Here is a 19,424-nt window from a genome sequence, read left to right on the forward strand (position 1 = left end):
TCCTCAAAATAAGCATATGTCCGATCGATGACTTCTTCATTTGAAAAAAAACGTTGTCCACTTAGCCATTTTTTTAAGTTTGGGAAAAGGAAAAAGTCACTGGGGGCTAAATCTGGCGAATACGGTGGGTGGTCGACCAATTCAAACTTCAATTCTTCAATTTTAGCCATTGATCGTAAACATGTGTGAACACGGGCATTGTCCTGATGAAAGAGTATTTTTTTCCTGTTTAAATGAGGCCGTTTTTCTTCAATTTTGTTTTTTAGCTGGTCCAATAAAGATGCATAATAATCCCCTGTTATTGTTTTTCCTTTTTCCAAATAGTCAACGAAAATAATTCCACGTGCATCCCAAAATACAGTAGCCATAACCTTACCAGCTGATTTTACGGTTTTCGCCTTCTTTGGACATGGTTCGCCTTCCGCAATCCACTGTTATGACTGTTCTTTCGTCTCGGGAGTATAGTGGTGTATTCATGTTTCATCTACAGTCACAAAGCGACGAAAAAATTCATCCGGATTGCGTTGCATGAGCGACAACAGGGCTTTAGAGGCCACCACCCTATTGCGTTTATTGTCGACTGTGAGCAAACGCGGCACCCATCTTGCAGAAACTTTTTTCATGCCCAATTTGTCATGTAAAATAGAAATGACGCTACCTTTTGAGATCCCTGTAACCTCAATTATCTCACTCAACTTTAATCTTCGGTCACTTAACACCATATCGTGGATTTTATTGATAATTTCTGGTGTAGTCACCTCTACAGGACGTCCTGAGCGTGGTTCATCCTTTGTTGATGTACGACCACGTTTAAATTCATTTAACCAGTTATAAATAGTTGCAAGTGAAGGAGCAGATGTGCCGTGAACTAAATCCAACTCATTTTTTATTTTCTTTGCTGTTAACCCTTTTATATTAAAATGTTTAATAACAGCTCTAAACTCAATTTTCTCCATTTTTGTAAACAAGCAATTTTTTTTTTAAATGTACGAAAATAAAAAACAACAACCCGACCAATCTGATTGAAACTTCGCAGCATACTGAATCGGTAGTGCCGCTGCATGAAAACAAACCGCTTACAGTACTAGTCGCGCCACCTGTCGGCTTTTCTAAGGACTTATTGACCCACCCTCGTATTTACAATTTTCTTCCAATAATCATATCAACCAGTAACAATATTTTTTTATCGATATCAGATTATATAGAATACTAGCTGACCCGACAAACGTTGTTCTGCCATATAAATTATTTCTAGTGAATATTTTGGTTGTTAAATAAAAAGTAACGAATGTATCGTAAGTGTGTGGGGATGGGATCTATGACAGAAAGAGGAATAGAGCACTGTAGACGATGACCGCCGATAAAAACAAAAAAACATCAACCATTCATTTTCTCAATTCAAAATGAGTAATGATGTTCATAATGAATGAATTACCTGTGACAGGATCTCGTTGTTTAATGTTTATGCAATATCCGTCTTGTCCCTTCCAGAAAATTAGCGGATATTGGAGAGCGTCGTATGAACGGTGTGTGTCAGCGATGAACTCCAGATGATTGTTTCTTCTTCGAATCACGATTTCTCGCGTCGATGTGCGGTCGCCAACCATGATTCCAGCAATGTCGTCAACAACAGGCGCATTGAATCGACGCATGTGCTCTCCAGCTGGTGTTTTATCAGGATTGATGACAATAGCATGATTGTCACTTTACAATTCGTGCATGTGTGCTTTGAAGAATTTCAATAATTCATTGTGCTCATTCAACAGGGCGTCAAATTCGCCGACGATGCGCCTGGCATTAGGCGAATTGAGGCTATTGTAGCCGCAACGTGCATCCACATGATTGATGTCCTCACCGCCCATGAAGTAGATTTGTAAAAAAATATGTTGTTCGTTTGGCATCGGCAGCAATGAGCCTACTTTGTGGTATACTTGGCCTTTGATTTTGAACGTAGAATGGAATTGTTGACCATTTGCCGCAGTATTGTGAACTATTTCTGTTGCTCCGAACGAAGTCATTTGGAAGCATGAATTGAATGTGCGAATGGACTTCAGGAACAGGTTTGAATCTCGAACCGTGCCGATGAGCAAGCCGTTCAATGATTCTGGTGGTATCTCAATTTCTGGTAGTTGCACTTTTCCTGATGCGCAACACATCCCAGCTGACTCATGTTTGAATTTGCGCGCATGACAATGGGGACATTCTTTGTCCATAGCACCAATCAGCACTTTCGGATGAGCGGAATATTCAATATCTGGCTCGTACTCGAATGCGAGACGAAGGAACGAAACGGATGTAAATGTTCGATGTACTTGTTGGCGTTGTCGGTCATTTGCTCTGCGTGTGTTAACTACGAACCGGCGCGCTTGGCTCCGTTCCAATTGTCGTTGTTGATTTCGTTCAGCTCGTGCCTCTTGTGATTGGGATGCACGCAATTGCGACATGCTTACACGCACGTTTTTGTTATCTTGTTGGATTTGTTCGTCTGTTCTTTCTGCTCTACTATTTTGCATGTTTGTTGCTTTATTCGTTCGACGGCCCAAATGGCCCTCCTTGCGTCTTGCTGGCATTGTGCACTGTAATACACGCACATAAAAATAGATAAATTAAAATAAATCGTACAAAATTTTGCACGCACTGCGTTGTGATATGCCGAATGAAATGTCAAAATGACGCGACGCTTCTCTTGAATTCTTCTCGGACGTAGCGCCATCTGTCATTCAACAACATAAATAATTTTGTTCTGTTTGAAATACGAACGACGATTAAATTTGTTCATACAAAAATAATAAAATCGCGATTAAAAAATGGGAAGGTGGAGGTAGGAGGGTGAAAATTTTGGGTTATAGGTATTTTTTGATGTAAAATAATAAAAAAAATACAAAAAGAAATTTTCAAAAAAATAAAAGAAAAAAATTTCTGGATAGAGATACCCTAATTACCTAGCGGTATGAAATATACTTGTTGACCTATTCTCATATCTAAAAAATATACATAAAAAAAATCATAAAAATCGGTCGAGCCATTTCGGGGAAGTTCGACCACAAACATCGTGACACGAGATTTTTATATATAGTCGTGATTAAAAAATGGGAGGGTAGGGGTAGGAGGGTGAAAATTTGGGGTTATAGGTATTTTTTGATGCAAAATAATAAAAAAAATACAAAAAGAAATTTTCAAAAAAATAAAAGAAAAATTTTTCTGGATAGAGATACCCTAATCACCTAGCGGTATGAAATATACTTGTTGACCTATTCTCATACCTAACAAATATACATAAAAAAAATTATAAAAATCGGTCTAGCCATTTCGGAGGAGTTCGACCACAAACATCGTGACACGAGATTTTTATATATATAGAGATTTTCTTCCCTTGTTGGAATTTTTAATTTAATTAATTAATGCATGCATATTTGTAATATTTTCGCCATTATTTTAGCTTTATTCTTCATCATTTTTTGTTTCAGATGGAGCATAATGTAATATAGATATATTATTATGGAGTAGATTTTTTTTAATATTCATTGTAGATTATTTGCCAATAAATAATATAATATAATATGGAAGTGACGAAAGGATGGAGGTTGGCTGCAGTGGCGGCTCTAGCATATTTTAGTAAGTGGGGTCAGATGGCGTGAAATATCATACGAAATACATATATAGGTATACATATTAGGTATACCTAATTAATATCAATCAAAACGTATATTATATTTTTATTAATATTTTGAATTCTAATATTAATTGTGTGTACTTAAGTCATTTATTTTGTATAGTAGCTGTTGCTTTAGATTCTATAAATAATTCAAAGAAAACATACCTTTTGTAGCTATTACTTCATCTGCATATGCCTCCTGTGTCCGAAAGAGTCTTATAATTAAATTCTACTCTTCTATTTTTTAGTTTGGCAAACCGGTCGATCACTTTGCTGTTGAAATCAGAATTGAATTGAATTGAATTGAAATGAAATTGAATCATGAATTCGTCTTCTATTGATAATTTATGGAAAGCGCATTCAGCCGTTCCTCACTGATTGTATTTCTTGAAGATGTTTTTATACGTTTCAGTGTCGAAAAACACCTTTCTGATTCTGAAGTCATTAGGATCGTAATAATAATTTCTAAAAGTTTGGTGACTTCAGTAAATATCTCTTTTACATTATTCTCGTCCAATGACGCTAAGAGAGAAGCGGCGGATTTTACATCACTAGTGAGTTCGTTATGTCCATACAGAATTTGTAATTCCGTTTTTAATTTATTTTTAAAGGCCCACATGCTCGGCGTAGGTCAAAATTGAGTTTTTATTGTATTTTCAAACCATGATCCTGGAGACTCCTTAAACGTTGTAAAGAATCTATTTTATATAATTTTGAAGCCTTATTATTCTTTATATTTATTTTAAACATTTGATGACTGCATAGAGTATTTTTGTTACATAAAATAGTATTCTTTTAAACCTCTCGCTCTAATGTTTTAGAATATAGTCATATTTCGGTAGATCAATGTGCAGTGGTGTTAAGATTTCTTACATTTATTAATTTTTAAACGCATTTATAAAACCATTAGTATAATTTATGACGAGATAATTTTAGTAAAATATTTACGATAAAAAATTATATTGATAATCTCTGTGATCCCAAATTTGACAAGAATTAGGCATTTTATTATTAAAAAAATTGGCAAGATTAACACATTTGAAGATAATTCTAAAGATACTAATTATAAGATATATCTTTGACCATTCAAGTTTAATAAACATCCTACGAATATTGATTGCTATATAATAATTATTGACCTAAGAATAAGGTAGTGTTTTTTTGAAATACGCCATTTCTTTTGGCATTCCCCGGTGGTTAAGCTACAACATACGGCCGTAGCCATAAATTGACAAACTATAATTAAAGTAGGGAGTAAAATTATGTTAACGCGCGTGTTTGAACATGTACCTAACCGAATTTTTTTAAATTTTTTTTAAACGGTACATGTTCAAATACGCGCGTCAATATCATTTTACTCCCTACTTCAATTATAGTTTGTCAATTTATGGCTACGGCCGTATGTTGTAGCTTAACCACTGAGAAACGACAAAAGAAATGGCGTATTTCAAAAAATCACTACCTTATTCTTAGGTCAATAATTATTATAAAGCAATCATTATTCGTAAGATGTTTATCACACTTGCATGGTCAAAGACATAGCTTATAATAAATATCTTTAGAATCATCTTCAAATGTGTTAATCTTGCCGATTTTTTTAATAATAAAATGCCTAATTCTTGTCAAATTTGGGATCACAGAGATTATCAATATATTTTTTTATCGTAAATATTTTACTAAAATTATCTCGTCATAAATTATACTAATGCTTTTATAAATGCGTTTAAAAATTTATAAATGTAAAAAATCTTAACACCACTGCACATTCATGTACCGAAATATGACTATATTCTAAAACATTAGAGCGAGAGGTTTAAAAGAATACTATTTTATGTAACAAAAATACTTTATGCAGTCATCAAATGTTTAAAATAAATATAAAGGATAATAAGGCTTCAAAATTATATAAATAGATTATCTACAACGTTTAAGGAGTGTCCAGGATCATGGTTTGAAAATACAATAAAAACTCAATTTTGACCTTCGACGAGCATGTCCCCCCTTAATTAGATCTAGCTAATTACATACATTATTTTGAAGGAAAGTTTTTTATAAATAATTTTATTAATCAGCTATAATAATAATACTTAATATATATTTAATATCCATTATAATATAATATTTTTTAATAATAAAAAGGTTTAAAAATCTAATTACTATCATATAATTGCGTACTAGCAACATATTTTAGAGATGTCATCCGTAGACAGAAAGCATAGAAAGAATATCGGTAGGTATCGAAATAATAATAAGTTATGATAGGTATAATAATATTATTATTATGATGTATAATTAGCCTGTATATATTAATCATATAGAAATAAAACACATTTTTTTGTATTTGCTCTATATTAGACATCTGAATATTAATATTGGAAAAAGTATAAATATCGTTATAGCATCAAAAGAAAAGTATCTCTCAGAAAGTATTGATAGACAAACAAGGCAACACATCCCTATTCATAATACAAAACGTCAAATAATACGGACTGTCAAAAGTCAAGTAAACCAACTGACCTAACATTTCTATAAGAATACTATTATTATTACATTATATACTTTGATTAGACAATCTTCAAGAATATCGGATACAAAACGTACATTTGTTTTGTTGCTATTTAATGAATTAATTTAGAAAACCATGATGCCGCGAGATAATAACTCCGAGCTGCGAAAGAAGCAGATCAACACACTCAAAATATTCAATGATAAGTAAGTTTTATCGATCCAGCTAGTGTTATCTTTAATGGCATATCGTATGTTCATAATACATACCTATATTGTATTAAAAATAAATTTGTATAAATTGAAATGATCTTTCATATTGACTGGTGCCACATCAAATTAGGTAGCTATATTATAAATATAGCACCAATTTGCTGGTCACATGCACCGAATGGAACTTAAAGCTCCATCTAAACTTTGGGGTTATTTTATCCAGGTTTCCTCAGCTTCCACAGCATTTATGACAATGCTGCACAAACAGTATACCTACAGTTAGTCCTCAACTTACGTGATTAATTCGTTCTGAAGATTTTCGTGTAAGTCGAAAAATAATCACCTAATTTGAGTAAATCTTAAAATGGACCTACATAAGTACATACATTTAAGAAAACAATACTTGAATCCTCATTTTTTATGATTTCTGCTAGACTCTCGATAAAATTCGTAGCTCCCTCTGTATCTGCACTGGCAGCCTCACCTGTTTCTTTGAAATTGTGTAGTTTATTATGGCCTTTAAATTTTTGAAACCATCTGTGGTCTGTAGTGAATGTAAGAGTATCAACACTATCATCATTTTTATACTTTCGGTCTTCAAAAAGACTTTCTCCTGTATTAGGCTTATTGAAATTTGTTGTTGCTGCATATTATCTTCTATCCATATTACTAATTATTTTTTCCATTCCTTCTCATTCTCTCAATTCTCATTCCTCTTTTCTTGGTAATCGTCATAGATTGCATTGGTATTGAATTTTTTACATGATCCATGATTCGAACTTTATCGAGTATAATTGTTCTAGTCTTAGAATGACACAAAATACATATTTTTTTTAAATCGCGTAAGTACGAATTCGCGTAAGTCAGTGTAGGTAATGTAGGTCAATGGTTTTACGTGCTGCTGTAGTATTGTATTGTTCATTTGTCGAAGACTCTACTGGGACTAGATTCTTTTTTATCATTTTACCATGTTCGATCCTAATCACCCTTCACAGATTGGAGGTTGCATTAACAGATTTTTGTTCTTATGAGAAACGGACGCTAGCCACTTGCTCAACCTGATAAGTCCAGTTTTCTTTGGATGGCAGTATTAATTCTTAAATGCTTCATTGTTCTTTTTCAGTGTGGTGGATGTATGTGAAAATGTTGAATACTCTGTGACCTTCGTTGTATCTGACATTCAAATGGCATTGAATATATTCTTGCCTCCAGAATTCCCGAATGAGAAACCGATATTAACACTGAGTCATATTGTTTCGCATCCCTGGATACCCCCTCATGGCAAAAACATAATAGGGGCACCTGGTCTACTAAATGTAAGTAACTAATCTAAATAAATCTTTTTTTTACATACTGTAAAGCAGTTTCATTAGTAGAGTGAATCTGGCTGATGTTTAACGAAAAACTTTCACAATCAAAAAAAAACACCCATGTTCGGTAAATGTGACATTTTTGAGATGAATTGGGTAGATTGTTTTGATTTGAAGTCGGCTGGTCAACCGTGTAAATTGCTCGACACTCACTTAGCTATGTATATTTCAACAATAACAGAATAGGAATTGTTAGTAATTTTCTTAGTATGTGAAGAACCTTGGTTCAAGTGAAGGTGAGATGGATTACAGTGATGGTAAGAAGTTTATGCGCAGTTGCCAGAAAAAGTGTGTGGGGTGAGGTCCATTTAAAAAATCACCAATATAATATCTTATTTTTTATTTTTTTGCCACTGCAATTTCCATATATCCGCCACACAATGTTTGGCTTAAAGTGTGTCGATCAGTCTTGCTGCTTTGGCTACTTATGTCCATCAATCGCTTTCATACGCTATGGATGTCGTCAGTGGCGAAAGGTGGAGAGTTTTTGCACATGTTTTTCATCCACAGTGGATTGGTTTTAAATATTTTTATACACATGTTTGTAAACAGTTTTTATACAACATTGGAACAATTACTATGCAATATTTATTTGTATACAAGCAGATATATTTCTAGGCATGCCATGTTCTGACTGAGATGCCTGCCAGTAGAGCTTCCAGATGGGTTATAACCGAAACCGGCTAACCGGGTAACCGTGGGTTTTTAAATTAACCGATAACCGGGTAATTTCATATGGTTAACCGCTATAATGAACCAAAGAGACAAAAATAACCAAAATATTTGTAAAATTTATTTCAGGAACGTTACCAATGTTAATTGTGTTATTACGTCGATTACATGGATTATATACCCAATAATTTATAATTAACTATTTCTTTTATTCAACGAATAATTCACAAGATTTGAGGATGTACCATTCTGATTATTGAACATATATAATTTTGCGATTTGAAAAATCCATGACGTCGGTTAGTAATTGAAGTAATAGGTATCTACTTTGATTAATAAAAACAAAAACCGATTGCCAAAGTAGCTTGATTTCGAAGAACGCTGATGAGTGGGTATTGAAAGAGGCCAATAGTTAAAATTTGTCATAATTAGTATTTCACTGCGTAGCATATTGGTAAATGCGACGGATGGGGCATAAACCCGGGAGTTGCAGGGTTCGATTCCCGGCCGGGGTGGGGTGGCTTACTTTTTTCAAAAAAGATTTTTTCTATTGGTTATAATATGTTTTCTCAGAGTGTTTTTCAAAATTATGTATGTTCAATAATCAGAATGGTTACATTCTTAAATCTTGTGAATTATTCATTGAATAAAAGAAATATTCAAAAATACACATCAAAATCTTCTTGTAGCTCTTTGATGACAGTTTGACCAACATCAACAGTTAGTGAACGAGTGTTTTCAGTTGCAAACAATTTTTGCACGAAAGTTCTATGAACCACAAAACGCTAGATGCATTAGTATTAAAACATATCGTTTTAAAATATAAGTGAACATATCGAATAAAATATATTGTAGTCATTATTTATACTCAGTTTGATTTATTCTGATGTTTATGTTTTACAGCATAATGTAGATGCACTATTATAAACCCACTATGCCATTTATTATTTTTATAGTGTACATACCTATGTGAGTGTGTCTAACAATCCATTGTATTTGTGATTTGACATTGTTACGATCTTCTTTATATTTTGTATTCTATGTATATTTATAATCTGTGTTGAATCTTGTATTCTAATATTAATACATTCAAATTTTACCTATTTAGTTCTTACATTATATTATCTTAACACTACTACTTCTACTAATTTAAAAAATAAACGTACCTACGTACATATAAAAAAAATATTTCGGTTATAACCGGTTAGCCGGTTACTTAATGCTAAATTAACCGTCAACCGGTTAGTATTTTTACCCTGGTTAATTGGAAGCTCTACTTGCCAGTGAATCTCGGTCTACACATCATTCAAGCTTTTGTATGTGTTACAGGTCTGTTTTTATATTTAAGTTTATTGATGTTGTATGACAAAATAATTATGTTGGTTTAAAATTCTATTCCCAGTTTTCTAATTATTCGGATTTGGGGAGAGTTGTCCAAGCGATTGTGCGAGAATTCGTAAAAAATCCACCAATGATTCCTGAACAAGAACCGTTAAGTGAAACTGATCATTTTTGGAAAACAGGTATGTTTGCTTCTTTCTATCGCAAATATATATATATCTTCGCACAGGGTATATATATATGTAGCTTCGCACAGGGTCGTTTAGTGGATACATTTATCTTAGATATTCAAAAAATAATAAAAAGTAATTATTTCTTTAATATTAAAATATCTGTGTAATACAATATGGCAATATGAAAATAATTCTAATATAAGTAAAGGTCAAACAAAAAAACACTAAATTAAAATTGAATTCAAAATATGCAAACTTCATAGATAATATTAATATGTAGTAAAAAAAATCAAAATTGGATGGAACAAACAAACAAACAAACTTTGCATTTTATATAATACTAATTTAGAAACCTTTGCGGGTATGTGCACAGCAACTGACAAAAGTTTCATTGCAATCGGATACATGGTATAGGAATGCAGACGAATAGAAGAAGAAGGAGATGGTTTTTCTAATTCAGAAACCTTCGCGGACGTGCGCACAACAACTCACCAAAGTGTCATTGCAATCGGATGAATGGTATAGGAACGCATACGAATAGAAGAAGATGAAGATAGTTTTTCTAATTCAGAAATGTTCGCGGACATGCACACAACAACTGGTGAAAATTTTATTGCAATCGGATGAATGGTACACGAATGCATACAAATAGAAGAAGAAGAAGAAGATGGTTGTACTAATTCAAAAACCTTCGCAGTGTGCGCACAACAACTGAGGAAAGTTTCATCGCAATTGGATGAATGGTATAGGAACCATACGAATAAAATAAGATAGAATGAAGAAGAAGAAGATGGTTTTTCTAATTCAAAAACCTTCGCGGGTGTGCACACAACAACTCACCAAAGTTTCATCGCAATTGGATGAATGGTATAGGAACCATACAAATAAAAGAAGACAGAATGAAGAAGAAGCGGAATTTGAAATTCGAGACCCCCACCACGCACTTCAGCTCGTCGGCCTCCGTCTACTCTCCAAATTTTGTCAAAATCCGACTTCCACGTGTTGATTTGTGTAAAGAAAAACCAACAAGGCGTACAAACAAACATCGAAATATATTTTCGAAATTATAGTATAGATATATTTTAAATGAAAATGAAAGTTAAATGTAAAAATCTGTAGGATTTCGAGTCACCTTTTCGCATAGCAAATGTCTAATGACTGAAACATAATAATATGAATCTTTTATAAAGATATATTTATTCTGTAGTAGGTACAGACCTACACACTTATCTGAAGAATGTGATGGGGGAGCCACTGTCAAAAACTACCCAAACAAGACTCGTAACTGAACAAAATCTGACATTCAAATGAAATTTTCAAAATGGCATCCTATGGTAGTTCGTAGTTCCATTTTTGGCCATTCTACAAATAAGTTTATAGGTCTGTAACTAAATATTTTTTCATTTTGTTGTTGAGTTATCGAATGTTTAGAAGTTATTTAAAACCCATGTCAAACAAGATGTGTGTCATTAGTGTGTATTGAAATACTGTAGAAATAAAAACGTTTAATTGTATGTATTTTTTTACCAACTATATTGTATTAATATTAAACTATCTCGTTTTTGATTCAATTAGAGATTATATTCTTCTTCTTTGCCCATATCCGCCCCTTAGCTGGAGCATATGGACACCACGCGGCGCCTCCAAGAATCCCTGTCGCTCGCCAGTCTTCTTGCTTCGTTCCAGGTCAAACCAGCATCCCGTAGCTCCGCCGTATACACTCTGTAGATTGTATTTAGCGGCCTTCCAGGACGCCGGAATCCGGTCGGCTTGAAGAACAGGCAAGCCAGGTTAAAGTTCTCTTCTGGCATCCGCAGCACGTGGCCGAGCCAGGTCCAACGTCGCCTCTTCACTTTCAGCGTGATGAGAGGCTGCTTGGTACGTTCTCTTATCTCCTCGTTGCTCCTAAAGTCATACCACCGCACACCCAGTATTCGTCGCAAACATCTGTTTTCGAAGCTCAGTATACGGTTGCTCTGAGCCTTCGTAAGGTGCCATGATTCGCTACCGTAAAGCAGCACCGTCAGAATGCAAGCGTCGAACAGGCAGCATTTGGTTTTGACCGAGTACAATCGTGAGTCCCAGACATTTCGCATCGAGTTGAATGTTGCTCCAGCCATTCCCATTCGGATAGCGAGCTCTTTCTGCAAAATGCCATCTCCCGTGATGTGAACCCCCAGGTACTTGAAGCTGTCGACGCTCTCGATGCTTTGTCCATCGCTAATCAGAGGGAAATCTGGATCAGGACAGGTGCTATTGCACAAGACGTTGGTTTTCTTCGCGTTGATTTTCAAACCAACGCGAGAGGAGTTGTTATGCAACCTGTCGATTGTCTCTTGAATGCCCTAAATTGAGTTGTCGAATAGGACAGCATCATCGGCGTATTCCAGGTCGCATAGCTTCACCGTGGGGGTAACAGGTATGCCTCGGTCGGGTGGTATTGACTTCCGTAGTATGAAGTCAAAGAGAATGATAAAGAGAAACGGTGCAAGGACACAACCCTGTCTGACTCCGGTCGTGACCCCGAACCATTCCGTGACAGTGTCTCCAATTCTGACACAGCATTCGCTATTCTCGTGCAGGCTTTTGATTATGGCAATGATTTTGGGAGGGATCCCGTATGCTCCCAGTATCATCCAGAGGGAGGGGCGGTGCGGACTGTCGAAAGACTTCTCATAATCCACAAAGCAGCAAGCCATCGGACTGTTCAACTCATGGCTCTGCTGGAGAAGACATCGAAGGTTGTGGATTTGGTCTGCACACGCTCGACCAGGTAGAAACCCGGCTTGGTTTTTCCTGAGGACGTGCATTATTGGGTCCCTTATTCTCATCAAAATGATGTTTGCCAAAATCTTTCCCGGAACACTGAGTAGCGTAATGCCTCGGTAATTGTCGCAGCTTAGAGGGTCACCTTTTTTAAGAAGTGTGATAATTTCACCGTTCACCCAGTCCCTTGGGCAGCGCTCTTCTTCCCACACCTTTGTCATCAGATGAAACATAGGGTGCAGGATTGCGCTCAAGCTGTACTTGAGGAATTCAGGATGAATCCCATCTCCCCCCGGTGCCTTTCCGTTCTTGAGCCTTTTCACAGCCGATTTTATCTCGGTGTGCGTGGGCGGGCAATCGGAAATGTCGGTCGCTCGGGGAATGTCCAAAAGTAAAGCTTCCGCAGATATGTCAAAGGGATCCAAGGGGGGTGGGCGGTTCAGCACTCCGCAGAAATAATTCTTCCAAATCTTCTTGACGCATTCTGCGTCAGACTCTATTGCTCCACTGGGACTACGAATGGCTCCGGGAGTCGGTGGTCGCCTGCCGCAGACTTCACGGGTGATTCGGAAGAGTTTCCTGGTGTCATTTCTGCTTGCTGCCTCCTCTGCCGCTTCAATTTGCCGGTTCATAAAATTGCGCTTGTCCAACCGCACGGATCGTTTGACTAGCCTGTCTTGGGTCTGGTAGTCAGTCCGGCGGTCCTCGGTTCGGTCGGGGTCTCTCTCCTCGTCTCTCAGGGCTTTCAGCCTGGCTCGTTCACCAATTTCAACCCACGTTTCGTCAGACATCCACTTTGGCTGCTCACTCCTTCTGGTACCAAGGACGGTACGAGCCGACGACACAATCGCACTCTTTATGAGGCTCCAGTCCGCCTCAATGAGGTCGGATTCAGATTTGTGCCGCTCGTAGATACGATCTACACTATCTCGTACAGCAGTTTCGAAGTCGGTCCTAATTCTTCGGCGTCGGAGCTTCTCAACGTCAATTCGTTCGCGCTTTGGAGGCCTCGCCTGGCGACTGAGTTTTACTCGGATGTTTCCAATAAGTAACTCATGATCGCTATGGATATCGGCGCCTCTGTAAGTACGCACGTCGAGAAGTTCCTTTCGGTGCTTCAAGCTGTATAAGAAGTGGTTAATCTGCGTCCTCGTGCGTCCATCAGGAGACATCCACGTATATTTGTGAATGTCTTTGTGGGGAAAAACAGTGCCTCCGATTGCAAGCTCGTTCAGAGTGGCGAATTCTACGAGCCGCTCACCATTATCGTTGGGGTCACCGAGGCCGTGTCGTCCCATCACCGTGGGGCCAAGCACCGGGTCTGCTCCTACTCTCGCATTATAATCCCCCATTACAATCACGCGGTCTCTTCGGGGGATGGCGGAGACTGCCGCGTGGAGAGAATCGTAAAAAGCATCCTTTGTCTGCGCATCGGCATCCTCAGTGGGGGCGTAGCACTGAAAGACGGTCAAGGAGCTACCAGGCGTCTTGAAGGAGGCACGTATCAGTCTCTCCGAGATTGGTTCCCATTTCACGAGGCAACGGGCCGGTCTCTTTGACATCAATACTGCCACTCCCTGGCGATGGTATTGCTCCTGACCTGAGTAGACAATAGAGTAACCCTCAATCAACTTTCTCCCGGCACCTTTCCAGCGCACTTCGCTCAGCCCTAGGATGTCCACACCGTAGGTGTGCATGATGCGTGTGGCGTGCAGGTCCTTTCCGGGGGTACGCAGGGTGCGAACATTATATGTCCCAATGCGCATACTCGAGTTGTTAGAGAGGATTACTCTACCTGTTTCATTGCTGTTAGCTACAGCGTACGCTGCATTGCCCGGAGGTCGCCACGGGGAGGCCAGCAGATGGGACTTGCTGGCAGTTTGGCATTTCCCAAATTTTGCTATGAACACATCTACTGGCGTCAATGTGTCCACTTGGGGCCGACCAGCCGTTGACCGCCGATTATATTGCTGATGCATAAATTATGGCACATGCCGACACTATTTATGATGACTTACATTACCTGCAATTAAAAAAATTACTCTGCAAGACGCCTGTCCAATTGTCTATCAGATTCGTCAATAGGTTTACATATTCCTAGAAAAGCGGTATGATGTTGATCCGGATCAAACATTTTCACGTGTCTTATTGTAATTATAATAACAACGTTAATAAAACATGATAACTTAAAACCACTATCCATGTTTGCAGTCGAAAAATAAAACATTTCAATGTATATATTAATTTAGTCCCAGCAGAAAAATAATCATTCCGCACAGTGAGTGTAAAACCAAGACATGTGCAAAAGACATATTTTGGAGATATTGGGGTTTGATGTCTTCGTTTTGTCAGAACAAATAGAGTTTCTAAAATAAAACCATAATATTTGGTTTAAATCTACATTATATTGCATGTTCTTTCAGTTACTTCACTTTTACATTATCAAGTTCACGACTTTTGCAGTTGTTTCGCATTTAATCTCGATATTGAAAAATTTGCACATGCCTTGGTTTTCACTGACGGTGTGATTTAATAGCAGGCATTATTACAGCTGTGCTATATGTGTCACTGTGGTTTACAGATCATTTCATGAATAGTGTATAGATTTTTATCAACTCGGCACTTTTTTTAATGTTCTTCTAAAAAAAATATTTTCATTTGTAGGTAGTGCGGTCGGTACCCAGATAACTTCATCATCCAGCACCGGCAATGTAGCATTTCCAGAACTGATAAATCTCTCAACATACCAATTACAGCAGATGCTCGATAGTCCTGATGTCCAAGATAATTTCCTCCAATCTCTGCCACAGTTAAATGAAATGGAGCGACTTTTGAATGATTCTATTAGCGAAATTACAACCTTAGCGAGTAAGTTATTTCATGTTAATAATAATTATTGCTTACTCACTCACAATCTGTCACCCACAGTGGCTGGGTTCGTAGAGCAGCTGTCTATGAAGCTGTCGGTCGGAAGTTCGATCTCATGGCTGGGTAGAAAAATGCATATTGTGTTACCTGAATCTATCAGTGAGACAAGTCAAGGATACTAGCTTCTAGTTACTTAATTAAATGCTAATGGTTGTTTCATACTTATTAAAAAACAAACTAAAACTTTAATTACCTACCTAACTATTTCATCAAATACAAAACAAACGTGTAATGTTCAATAATCTCTTTTTTTTTTTAGATGTGAACAAGTCGCTAGAAGCTGAATTGGGAGATTTAAAAACGAATATAAATAATCGTATAGAGGTGGCACAGGAGCATAAAGTAAACTATGAATCATTAATGAAAGTTCATAATAAATTATCCCAGAATTATTTGCCTCATAATATAATGGTAAGAATTTTTCTTTATAGCAACGTATTTTTATAAAAAAGAACACTTTAATAATATTATTATGTTAGTTATAATTCGTTTTTTGTACTTATTCTACAAATCTAATTTGACACGCTTTTATCGGACATTTTTAGTTGATAAACAACATTTTTACAACACAATATTTATAACATTTCTGTTGACTTCACAGTATATATTCTAGCATTGATAATTGACACACACAAAACTCAACAAAGATCAATCAAAGAAAATGACTAAACAATGAAAAAACATTTAAAAAATAGTGAAATAAAATGTCCTAAATGTCATTAAAATTATTAAAAAACTATATTCATGATGGCCGAGTGGCTTAAGCGTCGGCCTATAATGTTGTGGGTCCCAGGTTTGAATCCTGCGTCTGGCAAATACACATTGTTTTTCAATTTGCGTTTGGAGTCTGAGTATGGACCTAATAGGTTGAGCAAGTGGCTAACATCCATTTCTCCTAAAAACATAAATCTCTTAATACAAACCTCCACTCTGTGGAGGCCCATAATATGATTCTATCAGGATCGGATATGGTCAAAAGAAGAAAAAAAGGAATATTCAAAGTTGGTTGAAAAATATATAGAAAGGCATCTGATGAATATAACCGATATTGCATTCAACATCCGATTAATATTATTTATTAACAAACGGGGCTAGATTTGACTATTTATGAATATGTGTACAATGGAAAATTACTTATAGAACCAGAATCAAGATGAATATGAAAAACAATAAAAACTTTGAAACCCTTTGAAGCGTCATAATATCCACAATTTTATATTTAAATGTCCATTCATCGTTGTATGGTATACATTATGGTATAAGTTGTCCGCTGAGTGAGGGCGCCACATGCTAACATCAGATATATCATTCAATACTTTTTATACTGTGATGAGTTTAGTTCAAAATTCGAACACCTGACCATTTATGATGGTATATCTATAGAAAATTTTATTGATTATAAGTCAAATTAAAATTGTGATACTTTTATTGTTATTTTGTAGGAAACACTACAAGAATCTGTATCAGAAGCTGATAGACGTTCGGAAAAATTAGCAAAAGATTTTCTAGACGGTACAACGTCCATTGATGCTTTTCTAAAAATGTTTGTGGAAACTCGAAGTAGAAGTCATAAACTCCGTGCTCGGTTGGAACGATTAAGTCACCAACTTACACAATTTGATGAAGCCGCGATATAAACTTCAGGTAGTCTTCTGTGTACATTCACGACATTCCCAATGAAGGTCAAGTGGCGAAAGAGCTTGACAGGCAAGTTTGCTTGCTATAGATATAAATGAGTACAGGACACCTTGCAGATTAAGCACCAAAATCGAAGATTGAATATTTTCATGCTACGGAAACTGTTGCAAACGAGAAATCAAATATCTATGATTAAAATGATCACCGAACGAAGCATATATTGTCAATTTCCTTTGTTTCTTTGAAATCATGTAATAATTTAACCTTTTTGTTCATTTATTCCTTCAGATCGACACCTCCTACGTAGAGTATTGTAACTTCAAAATCGCAACTTTACAGGAGAGCGGTTTAAAGATACAAAAGCTTGGTGTAAGTCGACCTATTGAATGTTTTGCACCAAATTTGGGATGTCAATTGTAAATTATAAATAGATTTGTTTTGCATTAAAGGATATCTAATATTTTCTGTGGTTAATCAGAAAATGCAGTTACAACATTATAGTGCGGAAAAGAATTTGTTCGAAATATTGTATAAACCACATACAATAGTTTACGGCGGAACCTCTTACATGCATTTAGTTGTATGTGATACTTATCATAATTTACGTCGTCATGGTTTTGGTGAAATATATTGTATATGTTAGATACAATCCTTCACCTAGGATTTTTTGCGTATTTAAAATCATAATTCGGTAATAACAATAATTAAAAGTTATGGTATGGGTCGTCAGATAGGTAGGTTGGAAAAAATACTCTATATAAAATTGCTTTTATTGTCATTTAATAAAACATTACATAAATTTAAGACTTTCATGACATGATAAAAATTAAACATACAGAAAAAAACAGAGAAGAAATAATTTCAATCAAAAATCCAATTCAAGAAAGTATGTAAATATTGAAATAAAATTAAAAGCAAAAAAGAAAAATTACAATCACTTTAAACCAACGTTTTTGGTTAAATAATATATCAAATATCAAAGGAAAATCAAACAAGAGAATAACAATGGGTGATTAAGTGGAAGGGTGCACTTCAGGTTAAAATATAAGTGAAACTGAAAAAGAAATCATTCTGCAACTATATTTTTAGTTTGGAATTAATTTTCAATTATATGATGCGAAAAAAGAAGCATGCACAATTTAAAACATACAACCGAAAAGAGATTTTTTACACTGACATATTAATTATTAAGCTGATTCCTCAGAAACTGCTGGTGGAATTTCAATGGTAGGTATTAACAGGTATAAAATTACTGAAAAACTCAAGATAACGCTCAGAAATGATTCCATTGTTGCACATATGCAGTAAATCATCTGTCTTAGCTTTTGGAATTGGCAATATTTGTGAATAAAGAACCTTTACCGAAAATGAAGTTTCTCGTTGCGTGTGCTATGTGTTACTTTTCACGACCATGGTCGAGTAGACAGTGCTGGACAAGTCGCACTTGTAATTAATCTTAAACGGATCATTGTGATTTATATTAATTTGTATTAGTCCATATATGATAATTTAATAGAGCTATGAAATCAAACATGCTATGTGATTGATCTCTACCACATCCTCAGGTTTTCCTTCTTGTTTTGTCCATCCAACTAAACAGTACCATTCTGGAGGTGCAAAAATTTGTTTGTTTGTCGAACATCTTTCAATCAGGGCTTGAACGCAGTCCTCTTCATTTTGCGTACGTCCCCTTTCCAAAAATGTGTGCTTTACATTAACATTGTATTTATGGACCAAATACAGTCATGTTAAAGTCATAAACAATGCGATTTCTGTTCTGGCCTATATTGTTAAAGCAAAACCTGAATTCTTTTGCTTATAGACCACACGTTATAATTACGTTTATAATAAAATGTACTTACTCAAATTTCCGTGAAGGGCATTCAAAATTTTTTGGAAGTCAAAATTCGCAGATACAATTTTGCCGTGTAATGATTGAACATCATGTTTATCAAATAATCTTAACTGACGACCAAGGTTCTTGCCATAAACTGGGAGTTGCTCCGTGGATGCTACTCGGACTTATAAGTTTTTGAAAATGTGACATTGGACACACTGGTCCTTTTTAGGGACATAGTGACACAACACAATTTAAAATAAAATTGATACTGCCTTTCTGTTTGAGCTTTGTGTGTGTATATTATGGGTTCATACCATTCATTA

General features: G+C 35.9%; 1 protein-coding gene across 1 annotated transcript; it reads left to right on the forward strand.

The window, feature by feature from the left end:
- Positions 1-6,117: 6,117 nt before the first annotated feature.
- Positions 6,118-18,226, forward strand: LOC147079832 (vacuolar protein sorting-associated protein 37A-like). The gene is made up of 6 exons (XM_085944771.1): positions 6,118-6,367; positions 7,497-7,689; positions 9,818-9,938; positions 15,360-15,563; positions 15,883-16,034; positions 17,066-18,226. The coding sequence occupies exons 1-6, from the start codon at positions 6,297-6,299 to the stop codon at positions 17,258-17,260; spliced, it is 936 nt and encodes a 311-aa protein (XP_085800897.1). The 5' UTR covers positions 6,118-6,296; the 3' UTR covers positions 17,261-18,226.
- The last annotated feature ends 1,198 nt before the right edge of the window (positions 18,227-19,424 follow it).

Source organism: Rhyacophila brunnea, unplaced genomic scaffold (genome assembly GCF_057557595.1).
Source record: "Rhyacophila brunnea isolate RB1 unplaced genomic scaffold, BYU_Rbru_1.0 scaffold_1, whole genome shotgun sequence".
In the NCBI taxonomy this organism is placed as follows: Eukaryota; Metazoa; Arthropoda; class Insecta; order Trichoptera; family Rhyacophilidae; genus Rhyacophila; species Rhyacophila brunnea.

Excerpts from the sequence above, each read along its gene's own strand:
- LOC147079832 (XM_085944771.1), top strand. The coding sequence starts at position 6,297 with ATGATGCCGCGAGATAATAACTCCGAGCTGCGAAAGAAGCAGATCAAC. Across the intron at positions 6,368-7,496 it reads CTCAAAATATTCAATGATAA|TGTGGTGGATGTATGTGAAA; the intron begins GTAAGTTTTATC and ends GTTCTTTTTCAG. Across the intron at positions 16,035-17,065 it reads ATTTGCCTCATAATATAATG|GAAACACTACAAGAATCTGT; the intron begins GTAAGAATTTTT and ends GTTATTTTGTAG.